Below are 17,541 nucleotides of genomic sequence, written 5' to 3' on the forward strand. Positions count from 1 at the left end.
TTTAGCTTTAGAGTTTAACTTAAAGTCGGTTTCAAATATACATCTACGCGGCCGCCATTTTGTTAACTCAACCCAGGTCTTCTCTTCCGTCGCTTTTGGCCTTTAATTGGTTTGGGTTGCATTCATGTGATCAACTGCATTTAGAGATTTCTTACCAGCTGCCTCCTTTTTTTCAGTTTTTTCCCTCACAGAGTGGTATGTTGCTCGCGCGCATGAGATTGCTCATTACAGTATGTCTCTCGCACCAATCAGATTGCTTATTAGAGCATGTCTATCACACCAATCAGATCACATCACTGTTGTAGTCCTGCACCAATCAGAGTTTTAAGGAATTGTCCCTCATGCCAATTATGCCATACAATGAATTAGTTGCCAATAACATATCCTTGGCTGTTTTCAGACTTTAAATGAATAAACGTTAAAGACTAAAACTTAGCAACTGGCTTATCTAAGTTTCTTTCTCAACGTTAAAACTGTTGTATGCCAAGAAGATGAATGCTTTCAGAAATGAGGACACCCTCAATTTTTATGAGACTTTGTCATGATATTTTGTAAACTCGTTATCAATCGATTCACAGTACCAAAAAATAAAAAAGGAACGCTTTGGAGGCATTCAATTCTTCCTGTAGGATTATGATTCGGGTTCATTAAAGTTGAAGTTGGGTTCGACTCAACCAAATTGAAAAAAAAAAACAAACAAACAAAAGAATCCCTGAAAGAACTGCGTTTTCCCTGATTTTTTGATGTAACCAGATGGCACATAATTTAACCGGTATGTGATTTAAAACGTAATACCGCCGAACATTTGGTTAAACCCAATGAAATGTTTCAACAGTATTTATTCTCCTTATCCAATCCCCAAGCTTACATTATCCAATACCAGTTAGCTCTTGATACAACTACAACAAAGCTTTGTTGTCTGTTTTTTGTAGAAACTTGACAGCGCGTTCTATCGCACCATCACCCAGATTGGTTTGTTCAGATAACAGTAGCCTGCGATACACTTGGTACCACGCGCAAGGCGGTCGTCGGAAGTGACGAAGTTGTTTGAGCTTTGGGCACTATGCCACATGTTAATCCACTTGTCTGTGCCATCATGAACTTCAGATATTCCGTATTTTGAATAAAAGTACAGCTTGGATATTGTGGCAAAACCAGAAGAGGGATTCCTCTTATTTTGATCTTCCAGACTGTACTTGTGAAACCCGTGGATGTTCTTGATCGTATTGTAAGTTGTTCCCGTTAAGAACTTTTCGAAGTCTGTTTTGTCCGTATTTGGAGCGCCTGCCTTCCTGTTTTAAATAACTCGGATGGTATTGACGATTGATTTAACTATAAGGTGTTACATGAAAAGAACCCTAAATTCTAATCCACACGTAAGATGCAGACCAAACTGTTTAATATATGAGAAGAGTTGCGAAATCAGTCATTAATACATAAAATTGAAAGAAAAAACATTTTGTGCTCTGCAATCCTAATATATTGCACAACTTAATCAAACTTACCAATTTATTCTGTGGGGTTGAACAAGAGCTCAGGGCAACAACAGAGGTCAATATAATTAGTAATCGGAACATTTTAGCTTTCCTGATCTACTATCCCCGGCCACTGCTTGTTTCGTAGTACGTCGTTCAAAGAAAAACCTGTCCCAGCAAAGACTGATCACATCTATCATCTATCGTTAGTAATGTATACCTAATAATGGTTAACTGCGTGATGTATTGTTTACGTTCTGGTCAACAGCTAGGTCAAACTAAATACGGGTATGTGTGTAACATGACATTGAAGAGCTAATTTTGCTCACGCACTATTTCTACAAAGGTAACTACAATTAATTATACTGTAATCCGAAATTTGCTAACACAGAAGCCATCTGAATGAATAATTTTCCTCATCTTTCTAATATTTCGTTTTCGTTGCATCACATGATTTTCAACATCTGAGTAAAATAGCTGATTCTTTTCGAACGCTCACGAGAGGATAAATAAGATTAAATTACCCTCAAAGGGCAACAGATCATATTTAAAAGGAAATAGATCTTGACTGCTTTTGCCCACCGGCATTGTTCGAAAGGGGCGTGGCATTAATTTTTGCCTCAGGCGTAAACATAGCGACGAATGCATCTAGCAAATTTTTGAAACGTTTTGTTTTTTCCGTTTGCGTGTGTGTACGGTGCGTGGGTTTCACTGTTGAGAGTCCGTTTTGTAGTTCCCGAAAGTGTCCGCGAAGATTTAGATTAGGATAAGTTCAAACCCTAAGTCATTCCCTATATCTCCTTAACTGGCTCGGGATGACGAGGGACCATACACTAGCAACGAGGTTAGGCCAAACGCAAAGAACATCTTTGCACTCTAGCTTTAACCACACCTTTTATAATATTTCCGGTTCATGCTGAGAGAGTAAATCATTATCCCAATTGAGATTATTAAGAAGTCCAGTTTCAGTGGAATGAGCGTTTTGCTTTCCTTTAATCTCTACAGTTTCACTAAATGATTATAGACATCTGAAACATGCACTGATTCTCGCCAAACGCCCTTGACAGAACGACAGAGGACTTTACAGAAGCTTAACAGTCCAGCATGGCCCGGAGAAAACAATTCATTGCTAATCAGGTAGTTAGAGAGATTTAAGTGGTAAACACGTATTGCCATGTGACTAGTTGAGGCTTGATGTTGTCGTACGTGCGCGCAAAATTGAAAGTTAACGCGAGTGGCAAAGTTCCATGGTGGAATCACATCCAAAGTATCTTTTTCGGTTTTCAAACTTTTCACGATAGATATCGAACTCTTCTTCAGCGATAGATGAATGCCGGGAAAATCTGCGCATATGGCTTGGAAACTTCCTCTTCTGTTTAAAAACCTTTGCATACCGAGGAGACATTTGCTCAAGGAAATGTAGGCTTCAATCCGCTGAGTTTCCCTCACACGAAACAGAGCCGCATTTCGTGGCCTCGTGCCATGAGTGTTAAGGAAAGCGGGTTTTCTGCACAGGGCACCCAAAACTTATGATCCGTGGATACGAATGCATTATTTTTCTTGTCAGTGCTTTCATGTGCTTGCTTACATCCACATGTACAAAAGAAACCTTTCTGAGCAGAAGTTTACTCAGACAAACCAAATTTTTGACAAAATTTCAATTATATGTTGAAAAGAAACCGTAAACAGTAAAAACTGTGTTTAAAATGTTACAATACAAGAAATAACCACTAGGTCACCAGCCTTAAGCATGAAACAAGGCATTTGGGAGACTATCATTCATTTTCACCGCTACTTAAAACTCGTTACAAATATGGGCCTCTGCCCGAAAAGTTGTCAGACACTGATCGGGCGATGAATCAAATACTATGCGTACCCCTTTCATCTAAGTGGTGTTTTAGCTATAAATGCCAGGCACGAATATGATTTTAAAGTGGTCGATCGAAAAACCTCTTACTTTATTGACGTTCTCTCTATTTCGGCTTCTGGAAAGTGTGAAACTTTATTCCTGGACTCAGTTTCCATAAGACTGAAAAAAGATATTTTGTAAACGCGTTATCAACAGATAACAGTTAAAGGCAAAAAATCCCATATTGAAAAAAAGCCGAATATGAATAAAAATGGACTGAAGTTGATCTTTGTTAGAATCAAGGGAATGTTTCAACAGTATTTATTCTCCTTATCCAATCACCAAGCTTACAATATCCAATACCGTTTCATAACGCTTGGTACAACTACAACAAAGCTTGACTGTCTTTACATAGTTTTTTTTTTTTAAATCCCAACACCTTACAGAAAATTAACAGCGCCTTTCCTTTGTTTTCAACAACAGTTTGTTTCTATCGCACCATTACCCAGATTGGTTTATTCAGATAACAGTAGCCCGCGATACACTTGGTACCGCGCGCGCGGCTGTCGTCGGAAGTAACGTAGTTGTTTGAGACGTCAGATTCATTCCACATGTCAATCCACTTGTCTGAGTCAGTATGCACTTCAGATATTCCGTGTCTAGAATAGAAGACCAGCTTGGATATTGTGGCAAAACCAGAAGAAGGATTCCTCTTATTTTGATCTGCTGGGCTGTACTTGTAAAACCCGTGGATGTTCTTGTGTGTACTATAAGTTGTTCCCATCAAGAACTTGTCAAAGTCTGTTTTGTCCTTATTTGGAGCGCCTGCCTTCCTGTCATAAATTACTCGGATAGTATTGAGGTCATGAAACCGGAACAAGACCTCCTCCCAGGCCCCCATGTCAGGGTGAATGTGACTTGCTGCATCTGCGTCTGTGGTTTTTGCCGCTGACGCAGAGAATGCTGTTGTGACGAAGACGAAGCTTGGGGACACCTTCGTGGCAACTAGTGTCCAACCTCCACTATCAGTCTCCATGTCGCAAAAAGCCTGGAACGAGTCACTTGACGAACCTCCGTTTGGATCGATCCAGTAAAGTCCGCTACCATCACTGCTACCTGAAAAAAAGACCATTAATATTATTTGAGATGGTCTCTTAATATCTTTCAAAGCTCAATCAGATTCGAAACCTCAAAGAATCATAATTTAACCTGATTTTAGGATCTCCATACAGTGACGGCCAGGTCTGCTAGCCACGTGACCTTTCTTTCCAGTCACAAGTGGCAACCAAGCGCTTCCATCGCAGAGCTGCAAAGCATTTTGGGAAGCATTGTAACGAACGGTGCCAGCAGTTCGCAGAGTACATTTTTTAGCGGTGTCACCAAACTTGATGGCACCTCGTGGTGATTTACCAGCTGGACCGGTTTCACCTTTTTGACCCTGAAAAAATAGAAACTCAAAGTGTTCAATTCATGAATAACAAAAAAAAAATTGGTACACTATAGAAATCGATTTAGTAGATATTTGAGCGATGGCCACAGAACTCTTTGGTAGTGGTGCGACAGTAGACACAGAATTTTACTTGCAACTAAGTAACGACAATGCTTTTAAATGGCAACGGTTTACCAAACCTTATAGCTAAACCTTTAACCAGAGGACTGTTTTTTTTTCTGCCATTTTTCAGTTGGTTTTTTTTTTGTGGAACGCCTAATGAGTTCCCCCAACTAAGGGACTCCTTTTTTGCTTCTTTCTCCATTTTGAAAAAAAAAATTTTTTCGTTGTTTTGTTGTTTGGCAGATAAGTTAACTAAGATTTTCATTAAAAAAAAACCTCAAGAACTTGTTCTGAGGTTTCTTAGGAAAAATCATCGACTGTCCTTTGTTCCATTTATTCCATCTTTCCCATGAAAGCCCTGCTCCCCTTTGATTCTCTAAGTATTGAACAAGAAATATTACATCACAATCATACTTCTTGTTGCTTCTACAAATAAGTTCTATTATTTTGTCCTTTCTGTGGTTTTGAAGTTAAGTTTGTAAGAAATTTAAACACCAACCTTTAAACCGTTTATTCCGTCGTTTCCCTTCGGTCCTCGTTGTCCTTTATCTCCCTGAAAAGAAGAAACTTTTCGTTAAAACTTGTGACTGAGATAATAATTACTAATCAATGATACAAAAAAATTATGAGCTTTGGAGATAAAAATCAAGTGAGACCTTGTTCGCCTTTTTCACCCCAAAATATATTATTCAAAAAGGTATATTTAAAATGCTATACATGTACTAGGTGACGCTTTAAGAAAATTGAAGTTTAGACACTTTTCCTTACTGTCGCTTTTGATTTGTAGAAAATCATTCAACACGAGGAGAGAGGATCGTCAAAATTTTAAGGATATATATTTGTAATACCCAGCGGTCTTATTGCTTCACTTCTTAGCTCAAATAACGTCTATGTAACTCGTGAGGAGTCTGTTTCAGTCTCTACAAATAAAATTAAGCTCATCGGTAAATTTGCCCAAAATATACATATGATTCAACTCGAATTCGGAACTCTGTAAACAATATTCCTTTAGTTTGAAAGCGGTTTGTGATTTGATAGAACATTCTCTTCATCTTTTTTTTCTCTTTTTTCCGTTTTGGGTTGTGGTTTTTGTCATTCATTTCTTTGGTCATATCTTTACACCAACCTTTGTTCCCATTTTCCCGTCGCGTCCATCGCGGCCTACTTTTCCTTCAATAAAAGACAAGACAATATTTGTTATGAGTGACTTTCATGAAGCATAAGATATTTTCGAGAAACATTTTAGCATTCCAACTATCCTTTTGGAGATATCTAGCCGTCTACAAGCGCACTCTCAGTCTTGACTATGCATTGCTGGTAGAACGCTCTCACCCAGTTATGGCTGTTTAAGTGATTCCGTGTTTATTACAAAAAAAACTTTAAAGTGCGACTTAACTATCCAACATTTTTCTCGGTTATTCCATACCGTTTTGGCCATCTCTGCCGTCTCTACCTGAAAAAACAAGGGTGAAAAAAGATCGTTGATGTAAAAGAAAAATATGAAATAACAAGAAATAGCAAATTCCACTTGGGCACAATATCAAACTCAGCAAGTTGTGATACGTTCATACCGTCGCGGCAGGAACAACTGTCCTTCAAAACAGACTTTCCACACTGAACTTGCTGTGTTCCATTCTTCGAACCCTAAAAAAAGGGAGATCGTGGTACGACTCTAAACTGTATAGCGCACGATTTTAAGCAATAAACTTGCCGGGTTCAGCATGAATATTAAAGAACATGTATTCATCCACAAAGGACGATATGCCTTCACATTCACTGACAAAAAATTCCCATTTACCGATTGGTTCTTTGAGATTGCAAAGGTACCCAGGATAAAAACGAAGCTTAGGGTAAGAAATGATCGGAACATCTTCATTTCCTCTTCTTTTCCTGAAAGTTTCTTTGGAATAAAAACAGAGTTTCAAGACGTGAGCATTTTAATGCAAAGTTAGTTGAATATTTGCATTTCATTAGAACGTGAAAAAACGGCATGAGAGCGGCTTAGACAATTTGATATGATCATGTTTTGTTTATTTAGAGGTCTGATTTTTCGCTTGTCATACACCAAACCTTTTCTTTTGAATGGCGCATTTGATTGGCGAAAACACACGATGTCCATTACTGTTTGTATAAATGTATGTAGATCTCATGTCCCCCGGTGTCACTGAAGGAATACAATGATTTATACTGTTCGACAATTTTTGATAAGGAAAGCGTGACGTACAGGTCACGCTGGTTCATTTAGAATCGATCTGCCGACATCAGTCGCACTAGAATTGACGAGTCACCGTTGCGCGCAAGGGCTCTTCCTGCCCTGGACGCCTGGTGGACCTTGAATGCCCTGGACGCCTTGCGGACCTTGGATACATCAGTAAAGAAAGAGGAAAAAATATTTTTTTTGCGAGTCTTTAGTCTTCGATAAAATATTTCTTGGACAAGGACTGAGTCCGTGGAAATTGATAATTGTTTTTGTTGCCTTTGAATAACTACCTAGGCACCACGAAACATATTGGAGTATTGCACAATTGAAAGATTTGTCTTTAAAATATGTCGGAATCGTGAGTGATAAACTGATAAATTATCTTGCACCATTTTGACCATCCCGACCGTCTCTATCCTGAAGATGAAGGAAAAAATATTTCGCCAACATTTAAACGTCATATCAGCATATAAAATGTGTAAAACGCCAGAAAAAAATTGATTCGTGAAAAACTTTTAATCGCTTTCGACCATACCGTCGCGACAGTAGTGACATTTTTTTGGATCCGTCTTTCCACACTTGTTTTGTTGTGTTCCGTTCGCAGAATCCTGGAAAAAAGATAACATCGACCAACTTCTGAATTTACGATTTCCATACCGACTAGAACTGCTAGTCCTCGACATGAATCAAACGAAGCAATGTCGGTTAGGAAAATTTTCACAATCTACGAAACGGAATGTGCTTCCGTGATATCGAATAACAAAAACAGAGGTAAACTTACCGACCTGGCCAGGGCAGTTACACTATAATTCACGGCAAAAACGAAACTAAACGCAAAAAGTAAGCGGAACATGTTTAGTTGCTTCTCCTTCTCAGAAATGTTTCGTTATTATTAAAGAAAACGAAATGAAATGAACACTTTGAATGCAAAATGTTTGTTTATTGTTGACATGAACGAGAAAAAACGGCAAAACCTACCGCTTAGCTAAATTATTTGGTTTTTCAGTTTACTTTTTGGTTTTCTTTTCCTTCCGCAGAAACCTTTACTGTATTTAGATGAATAAGTAAAGGTCCGCGAAATCTTAAATCTAGCTATAAATATTGAAATTATAAGAATTTTAGTCGTTCACAAAAGTACGAGACGTCACCCCAAGTTTTGGTCGTGACTCAATAAAAGTATATTTACCTGTTTGCTTGATTTGCTTTGTGAGGTTGCACGAAAACCCAAGATGAAAACGCAACTCAATGGAAAAAGTAATCGGAACATTTTGGCTTCCTTTTCTTTATTCATTGAACGCCTGAACAGATTTATAAGAGAACGTTTTAAACACAAAACTATTTTTTTACGCCTCAGCCAAAGGAGAAAAAACGGCAAGACATGGAAGACTAAACAACTGATATTAATGATAATTTGTCAAGAACTTATTCCAAAAGGAAGTCTTTTCATCTTATACAGAGACGTTGTCCAATTCTGAATGACATTTAAACTGGCAATATTTTTTCAAAACGAATGTAGTACAATTTCGAAATGAAATCATGCATCGATAAATGACGACGATAGTATGAGACAAACGCACTGATGCCTCTTTTTGCGCGCTGCTTTCGAATGTGACCTCACGCTAATGATTCCTGAGCATATTTTTAGTAACGATATCTCTGTGCCGGAGGGAAGATAAATAATTTATTCAATCTCTAATTTTCTTTATTATTTTCATCAAGTGTGCTCGCTCAATTATGTCCCTCAGTTAAACCGTATTAAACACTGATTTCTTTGCTTGACATGTGGAAGAACTTATAAATTAAAACTAACAAATTTGCCTCAGCAACCACGTTATTGAAAAGATTCAAGCTCTCATGATGGTAAATATATCGTTCAATTCAGGGGCCACATTAAATGTGGGGTGAAAAGGAACCGTTTTGAAAAAAGCCGATAACGCCACTTATTTCAGAAGTCTTTCGACCTGAACCAATGTTCAAGGCCGGTAATGATAGAGAAATGGGCTCCGATTTCGATTTTTCTCACGATCTTCGTCTCAGGACGGATCATTCGCACCCTAAAATTAGTGGGCATATTCTCCATACTGTTTCGATTACATTTTTCACAGTTCTGACAGGAAGATTTTTTTTGATAATCAAGAACTACTTCTTATCTGAACTTCGTAATGGGCCCCTCTCACCGTAGTCCCTGTGGCTCAATGGCAGAGCATCAGAGCTCTGAGGTTCGCTTCCTCATATTCTGCACGAATATACTTCAGTATAGAGGAAAACCTTTCTGTGGGAAGGGGGGGTAGGACCGTTCGCATATGACTGAGCCCGTAAGAGAGGAAGCTTAGCCTATGATAGGCACTGTCGGGATTGGTGAAGAGACGGGGGGGGGAGGGAGGGGGGAAAGGGAAGAAGGGGGGAGGTGTTTGGCCATGATAACTTTTCTCTCCTAAAATCAAATCATTATAATTGGGAGAAACCCTGTGCTAATATATCATTTTATTTAAAGAGACAAGTTAAAACGAAAATAATGAAATAATTTTATCGTCTTTTTTCTGCGTTTTCTTTTCTTCAGGTTTAATAACTCTTTGTAATTCCTTTGTACAATGATCTACATTTTCATAATTTCTATATGTTAGTATGGCCTTCTATACCAGTCCACGTTATGTCATATCATTGGAATCTTCTCAATACTGGGTATCACATCGACTTTGTAAAGCACAGGCGATGAATCGAAATGCCAGATACTAGAATTCTTGCTCATGCGCCGTAGACGCCGGCAGTAGAGCAATATGGCGGCTAAGACTGTGATGCTACACACGAGGAGAATTATGCGGAATTGAAGGTCACTGGCGTAACTCCAGAAAGCGTGGTAAGAGCTCTTGTACTGCGAGTGTAACTGGACTTCCCTGTAAATTTAAAACAAAACGGTGTTATAATGAAACCACTGCGGACGAAAGCAATTTCCAAAGGAGTGTTGGAAGCAATTTGAGATTGAAATCGTTTCGCTCTACTTCGATCTGTGATTGGTCAAGAAGCTCGCGCCACATTCTAACCAATCAAATGATAAACCAATCAACTGCAACTTGGTAGCACGCGTTTTCCCTGGCTTGTAGCGAGTCGTTAGTCACTTCGAATATTCATCTATTGGCCACTGAAATTACTTTGGTTGTAATTTGAACACAACTTGCGGAAAAGCGTTCCAGTCATAAACGTAGCTACAAAATACTGCAAAATAAAGTTAGAACTCTATTCCCTGATTTATTGATTATTTATCAGCCGTTCGTTTAGTCAACAGATCATGAGCGACATTACCGAATGGCTAAAAACTAACAAACTTTCAAACTGAGCGGAACTTCGTTGCCTTACCTTAGAGGGAGAAATCTTGTCCGATAAAGTATAGCACCGAGTGTCCATTGCACCTCTTTACCGCGAATGTAGAAGGCAGAACGTAAATTGCTGTAGTTTTGAGGAAACTTAAAGCCTTCGTGAAGAACTGTGGTCATCCAAGCTGCTTTGAAACACTGAAACCTTAACAAAAAAACAGTTCATCATCATCAAATTAACTGCTCAAAGAAAGTAACGCTCATTTATATAATAATCAGTCTATAAAAATATTCGACTTAATTCTGCACAGCCTCAAGTAAACTGAGGCTACTGAAACTATGGTAGCTGATCAAGAGGTGTATGATATCGGGCACCTAGAGGCGTGCAGTTGGTTTGTAGTTAATCCGGGATTGTTCTTTGAGTCTCTTCGTGATTGGTCCAGAAAAACCACATCACCATATAAACCAATTAAATGCAAAACCGATGGCGCCTTAGTCGCTTTCATTTTCCGCGCTTACGGCGCAGGTCTAAGTATTGAGTTCTCATTGGCTTCATGTGTTATTTTCTGTTGTTCTGATTGACCCTTGCGATTACTTGGGTTTTTTTTTTTTTTACGAATTACGGCAAGTTGAATCCCGAACGTTGCAAATAAACTGTCTTACTTGAGCCTGTGATCATCTGCGAAGGGGTAGAGGCCTTTAGAATGGCGTGACACGAGAGTAGACCAACGTGTACTGCAGAATTCCTGAAATGGTATCGAAAAAGGTCAGTTTAATAGTCGACAAACTTTGTCGTAAGAAGACAATAACATACTGTTCCCTATTTTACAGCTGAGTATAAAAGCTCTCAGAAATTGGTACGGTAAACGAAACACAGCGGTTGTACGGACTACTGAGGTAATGTCGGTAACGTGCTTCACGGTGTCAGAACCGAATTGTCTCACACGAGATAAAAACAACCGCACAAGCCAGTAAGTCACCGTGTTTTAGAAGCGCAAAAAGGTTTTTGTAAGGCTCCAAACAGAATGGTAAATTTAACAGGTTACTCGTACTTGAATGAACTTTATCTTCGAAAAGTCTTGAGTTTTCCTTTAACAAATTTCTAAGAACGTATCAATCTTCTTCCATTTATTTTGCGAGACAGAGGTTGTTTCTCATTTTATGCTTTGAAATTTTGCGCGGGAAATTGGCGTGCGGCCGGCTAAAATTGATCACCTTGCGCATGCCCAACGTATGACCGCTGTGTTGTGTCGGTAGACGTTAAGGATTTGCTAAGAATCGAAAATCTCACCTCTACAGCTTGCCTCATGCTACTCGCACTGTACTGTCCCCCGATTCTCAAGACATCATGCATTGAATACCAATACTCGGAGAATCCGTAAAATTCAACGGTCTCGTAATCAATACGAGGCTGATAGACAGCGTTAAACGAACAGGGCTTTTTTGGGCAGGGCCTGGTACGGTTCAGTAGTGGAAGAATCAGTTCTTTACATTTGACATATTCTCCTGTTCCAAGGAAGTTGTATTTCTTTCCCTTGTAAGTTCCTTGCTCTGTGCATTCAGCGGGTAAACATGGATCGAGATACGCACCAGATGTGCTGTGTATGCAAAGAGAATAATGATGTGGTACATGTGATACATGAAATGCAAGAGAGACGCATTAAATCAAAACTTTTTTTGGCGCGTCACTTGAGAAAAAGCCTCTGTGAAGTGGGGGTTTGGAAAACGTTTTGCATCAGGTTGGAAAAAGAACAAAACGCTGAATAAAGATAGGCAAAGTTTGTTTTCACTCTTAGTCGTAAAAGAATTAACTGTTCATTTTCTTTTCTTGAACATTAGCAGCAAAAGATATCACGCCACTGAGACTCTCATAGAAAGATGGCACATAAACAGGCTAATACTTCAAAGTCGCAAAGACCTTTACGCACTGCATTGCAGATCGAGAAGTCTTGGTTCGAGCCCTAACCGTTACTTCATTATTTTTTTCTCCTTGGAAGACTGAAATTTTAATTTACTTAGTGCCGCGCCCCACCAAGAAGCAAACCTTTGAGGGAAGTTAAGGACCTGGAATGGACTCGTGTTTCAGTCAAAAGGAATTATGGCAATACTGCTCATTGTTTCTAACAGCACTTGGATGGCACAGTAGTTTCTAGTAAGAATTTAAACCACTGTAAAAAGCAAAAATGACTTATACAAGTCTTGGAGCTTTCACTGATCCACGATGTCATCAGGGATCTGAGTAGGTGAAAGCTTGCAAACTTGTTTTCAATTCGCTTATTAATTTTCAGAGTAGCTAAATACTTCGGTAAGAAACCATTGTACCATTTTAAGATGCTACTTAATGATTACTTTCTCCGTTTACTTTGTCTCTTGGAATAATTACTTACTCATCAATGCTCAATGTTCTATTCTTGGTGATGACAAGCTTTGTGAATCTGTCTCTAGCAGCATTGCCTCCAAACCCAAGGAACGTAGCAACATAGAGATGGTAATTGTGTGTAGTTTTGTGGGAGTCACAACCCAGGTTGACTTGCGCACTTAACTCTGATGGAACCCATACCTAAAACACAGAGGAATGTTATACGCTAGTTTCCTTATCTTGCCTCTTCAATCGAATCAACTTGATAGTCCACAATTATTTACAAATCATATCTTAAGTCATTTTAGTGAGTTCGTGCGTGAATCATGAAAATTTTCTTAGAAGTGAATTTAGTCACCTCTTCCATTATCTTCATCAAATCGTTCATTTTTCACTTCTTTCACACTTTTTTAATTCCATTTTCAGATTATCAATATCATATTGACTGACTTGCAAACAGCCATAGCTAGTGTATTAGGCAGGTTGGTTACTTAACCCTTTAACTCCCAGATCAAATTTGTAATTCTCCTTACTGTCAACCATACAATTCTTATAATGTTAGTTCAAGGAATTTAGTATTGGATAAACTAACTATCCCCAAATTTACATTTTTCTTTATTCTCATCACTTATCTGGTTGTTATTGTATTGATATTGTAAGGAGAAATTCTGTCTTGGTCACTCATGGGAGTTAAAAGGTTAATTAAGAATGAGATAACTAACTAAACTATCACTAATATCATTATTGTCATGTTGTTATCCTCTGGGTACTTACAGACTTCCCAACTTCAAATGCAATTTGTGCAGAGCCTCCACCCATGTCAAGAGACCCCACTGTACTTTTACGGCTAACTTCTGATACACTGTTGTTCAGTGGTGACTCTGTTAAAATTAAAATCATAACATAAAATTACAAAGTTTACAAAATATGCTCACTTTAACAATAAATTTCTGCTACTAAGATCATAGTCAGTAGCAAGTTTGTTTCCTGGTTAGAAAACTCGACAGATTTCTTACAAATTTTCAGTCCATTTTTGGACCTAACTATGCACAGTTGATCACTACAAACAGACAGGTGGAGAAATACCTCACATTTATTCAAACATGATGTGCAAACATGAGAACAAAATATTGTGCGCAATCAGAAACCCCCAACCTATTTACTGAGACATGGTTGTCATCATCTTCAATTTTCTTCCAGCTTTTCTTTGAGTGTTCTGACACCACCACTAACCATGGTTATATAATTCAATGAAAACACCTCTGTTCTTAAGCACTAGACCTCTATCATAGAAACTTCAATTACCAAGGCTAATTTGATCCCTTTGTTTTACATTACAGTGTATCATTATCCCTTAAAAACCCTAAGAGTGACCAAAATCTAGTTTCTTTTTACAGTAACACACCTGAATCATGCATTAAGATTGAGAGAATAAAGGAAATGATTACCATTACCTATGAAGCATTGATTGTTAAATGAATATCAGTACACAAGGAAATTTATAGAGAGAAGTAAGGAGAAAATAAACACTGATACTGGGATATAAAGAGTTATTGAAATTTCTTATGAGGTCATTACTCATTCATCTAGCCATAGATTTAATTTGTTGGAATAAAAACCTGAAAAATTATGCCATCTACAGTACTGGTAAGTAAAATACCTTGACTGTCATGTGAATGATCAAATCTTCCCAACTCAAAGTTGACTCCAATCCATGAATAAATTCCTGTGAAATAAGATATGCAGTAACTCAAAGCATTATTCAATAACCAAAAACTGATGACTTGCTCATCTTTCACACATAAGCATGATTTTTTACACTATGGTTTAGAGAAGAGTTGAAAGTCTTCCAATTCAAAATCAAAATTTGCTTTTCAAGTTGTCCACACTAGAAAATTTCATCAAGTTTTGCCATGAAAAGGTCGTTTTTTATCAAGGTGACCGAAGAAAAGACTAGTCATGTTAAACCTAAACTGGTGTGGAAAATGTTGTTCAGAGAATGATCTTGTGCAACACTAATGCAGCTTAATGCACTAGATCCACTACAAAAGACTACACAGCAAAAGACCAACTCATTTCATACATTGGGAAGCTATCAATTACTGTTGGGGTTTGATCTCGCTAGAGCAAATTGTCAAGACCCTCCAGAGGACTAAGCTTGTAACTTGGTTACCATTCCCCCCAATAATTTTATAAAGATACTATAATAATGGGTTATAATTTTGTAATTGCTTTGTTCTAGATTGATTTGGAAAACCACTTTGGCAGATTATGTTTTTACTAGACCTGTAATTCAGTGTGCAATGGCATGCAAGATGAACTTTGTACATTACTGACAACAAAACAATTACAAAATTCTTTAAGTACAGTGTTATTTGACTAAATATACATCCTCATGTACCTTCTTGCTTTCCTGTGATGACCTCAACATGAGAAGATGTGAAATGGAAATTGTATTTCAAAGGAACATCCACTCTTAAGTCATCTAAAATAGCTTCTTGATCAGCAACAGAAAGCATTCGCATGCCAGCTGTAGCCAGGATATAAAGAGGAGTTTCTTTGTGCTTGTGTTCAGGAATTTGTTGTGCAGCAAAGGATAGAAGAGGATCAATGTAGGATGATGCATCTGACGGCCGATGAACTTGACTAGAGATCCCTGAAATCAAAGTTTTAAAGAGTCCATAAGTGATAGCAACATAAATTGAACCTTAAACTCTCATGAGTGACCAAGATAGAATTTCTCCTTACAATATCAATACAATGTCAAACAGACAAGTGAGGAGAATAAAAAGGAAAAACTAACTTGTCCAATGACCATTATTGGATATCAATAAGAGGGTATGTGCTTTTGCATTACATTTTTCACCCCTGAGTAACTTGCATCTTGTATTGACACCATGAATTGTAATCAGACTTTGTGTCACATAATTCAGAGGTGATTGTGATCATAATTTCAAACCAGCCTTGCGTTACATGCTCAGCCAATATGAAATAATTTACCCAATTACAACCTCAATTTCTCTCCACTTGGTCCTAATACCATTTCTTTTTACTGGGCCTAGGGAAGGGTGCATCTAAATACCAGCAGGCATGGAGAACTAATACTGCAGATGTAATTCATAGGATCAGTCCTGAAGATTATACCTGGTTTGATTTTCATTCTGACTGGATTTCCCCTGGTATCTTTCATTTGTTTAATTTGTAGCAACTCATCTGGATTGCCATTGTGAGGTGGCCAGTAATAAATAAACACACGAGATCCACTACTTCCGCAGTCAATGACAATGCCATAATGATGGTGAGAATCAGCTCCATGTTCATAAAAATCTGTTGACGCAAAGCGTCTAGTTCTGTTACCATACCAATTCACATTACCCACAAGAAAAAGAGTTCCTAGTAAAACAATGATAAAAATAACAGCTAGAAAAATAAAAGTTCGCAGCAAGTCTTTTTGTAGTCCACACATGTGAGAGAATAGTCTTCTTGTACAAGAACATGTACTGTCTGAGGAGGATGATATTATTCCTGGTCTAAGAAAAGAAGGAAGACTGGTCCATCGTATTGAGATCCTAATGAACAAAAAACAACAAAATTGTTTATACTGTATCTTATCAGATGAATAAAAAGTTATTGTGACAAGGGAAATGATTCTGTAATTACAAGATAATTTAGTGTTCTCAATTGAGTTGATAATGTTAATAGGCCACCATAAAGAGTTTCTTAAGCTAATAATGGTTTTTGGGCTCTAACCCTTTGTGTTGTGCTCTGACAAAAAGCTGGGTTTTGAAACATTGGCTTTAGAAACTCCTAATGGAGGCCAATTTACATCATGTTGATAAAACCAAATCATCTTGTAATTCTTCTCCCCCCTTCCAACACAAAAGCACCACAAACATTAAGTACCTATCAACTTAAAGCTCCAAAAATATTCTAGAATATTTCAGTCTGAGAGGGGACCTTTGTGATTTTTCAAATGCGTGTCAAATGCCCAAAGAAAGGAAAAATGTACTCAGTTAATTTTCTCTCCACTTTAAAATCAATTTATCTTCACAATGATCTCATCCACCTCGACATTTAATTCATACAATAACCCAAAATGAGATTTCTCTAGGAAATATTTCTTTCCTTTCTGTTTTGCATTTTGACTTTTGATTAGAGGTCTTCAAAGAAAACACGAAATCCAACGAATTGGAATTTCGTGATTTTTGTGATCAAAAAAGTTTGAGTGATCAGGAGTGGCAGTATAAAAGCTACCTCAATATATATACCGAATGCACGCTACAAGCACATGGACGTATAGAATTTTTTTTCTTAAGCATACAAACAGAATTCACGCCAGAAAGGATATAAAATTATCGATAGAGGAAGCCACATCCTCTCTAACCTCAAACATGGCTGAATCGCACTACCGAACTTCCCTTACATGGATATTGTTATCAGTAATACTCTGTAATAAGCTCAAAATATTGTATCTAAAGGTACAAAAAATTAACTTACCGGCCGACCATTCTGTATTTCTGTCCTAATCGGGGATATTACAAAACGATTGCCGCAATAACAACAGTTATTTACGAAGCTAGGTGAATAAACACACCTGGGCTCCTTCATGACTCCAAGCAATAACTGATTGCGAACATAATTTGCTTGTAAATGAAATGCTTATCAACAATCAAAACACCGGCGAACTGAGGAAGCGCCACGTCTGTTTTCACTCACGCAATATTGCCTGCGGCTGATCAAATGAACAAGACATCGTTTGTATAAGAAGTAGGAATTTTTAGCAAACGAGCCGTGC

General features: G+C 37.9%; 2 protein-coding genes across 4 annotated transcripts; both read right to left on the minus strand.

The window, feature by feature from the left end:
* Window positions 1-819: 819 nt before the first annotated feature.
* On the minus strand, window positions 820-8,380 carry LOC113668077 (uncharacterized). Of its 3 annotated transcripts, XM_089197473.1 has the most exons (9): window positions 7,862-7,959; window positions 7,612-7,684; window positions 6,675-6,776; window positions 6,448-6,520; window positions 6,303-6,329; window positions 6,003-6,046; window positions 5,376-5,429; window positions 4,534-4,762; window positions 3,630-4,440 (listed from the first exon to the last, which is right to left on the minus strand). In XM_089197473.1, exons 1-9 carry the CDS (start codon window positions 7,927-7,929, stop codon window positions 3,815-3,817), a joined length of 1,296 nt encoding a protein of 431 aa, XP_089053599.1. In that variant the 5' UTR covers window positions 7,930-7,959; the 3' UTR covers window positions 3,630-3,814. The 3 variants fall into 3 exon arrangements, with proteins under 3 accessions (XP_089053601.1, XP_089053599.1, XP_089053600.1); XM_089197475.1 differs by lacking the exons at window positions 6,003-6,046; window positions 6,303-6,329; window positions 6,448-6,520; window positions 6,675-6,776; window positions 7,862-7,959 and adding exons at window positions 820-1,241; window positions 7,173-7,243; window positions 8,263-8,343 and having other exon boundaries at window positions 4,107-4,440; XM_089197474.1 differs by lacking the exons at window positions 6,675-6,776; window positions 7,612-7,684; window positions 7,862-7,959 and adding an exon at window positions 8,263-8,380.
* A 1,230-nt stretch (window positions 8,381-9,610) lies between these two features.
* LOC113668073 (ectonucleoside triphosphate diphosphohydrolase 4) lies at window positions 9,611-17,536 on the minus strand. The gene is made up of 10 exons (XM_027183954.2): window positions 17,244-17,536; window positions 15,891-16,315; window positions 15,148-15,402; window positions 14,407-14,472; window positions 13,521-13,627; window positions 12,775-12,947; window positions 11,679-11,985; window positions 11,051-11,133; window positions 10,431-10,592; window positions 9,611-9,970 (listed from the first exon to the last, which is right to left on the minus strand). Exons 1-10 carry the CDS (start codon window positions 17,252-17,254, stop codon window positions 9,730-9,732), a joined length of 1,830 nt encoding a protein of 609 aa, XP_027039755.2. The 5' UTR covers window positions 17,255-17,536; the 3' UTR covers window positions 9,611-9,729.
* Window positions 17,537-17,541: the final 5 nt, after the last annotated feature.

Source organism: Pocillopora damicornis, chromosome 2 (genome assembly GCF_964200805.1).
Source record: "Pocillopora damicornis chromosome 2, jaPocDami1.2, whole genome shotgun sequence".
Taxonomy (NCBI): Eukaryota; Metazoa; Cnidaria; class Anthozoa; order Scleractinia; family Pocilloporidae; genus Pocillopora; species Pocillopora damicornis.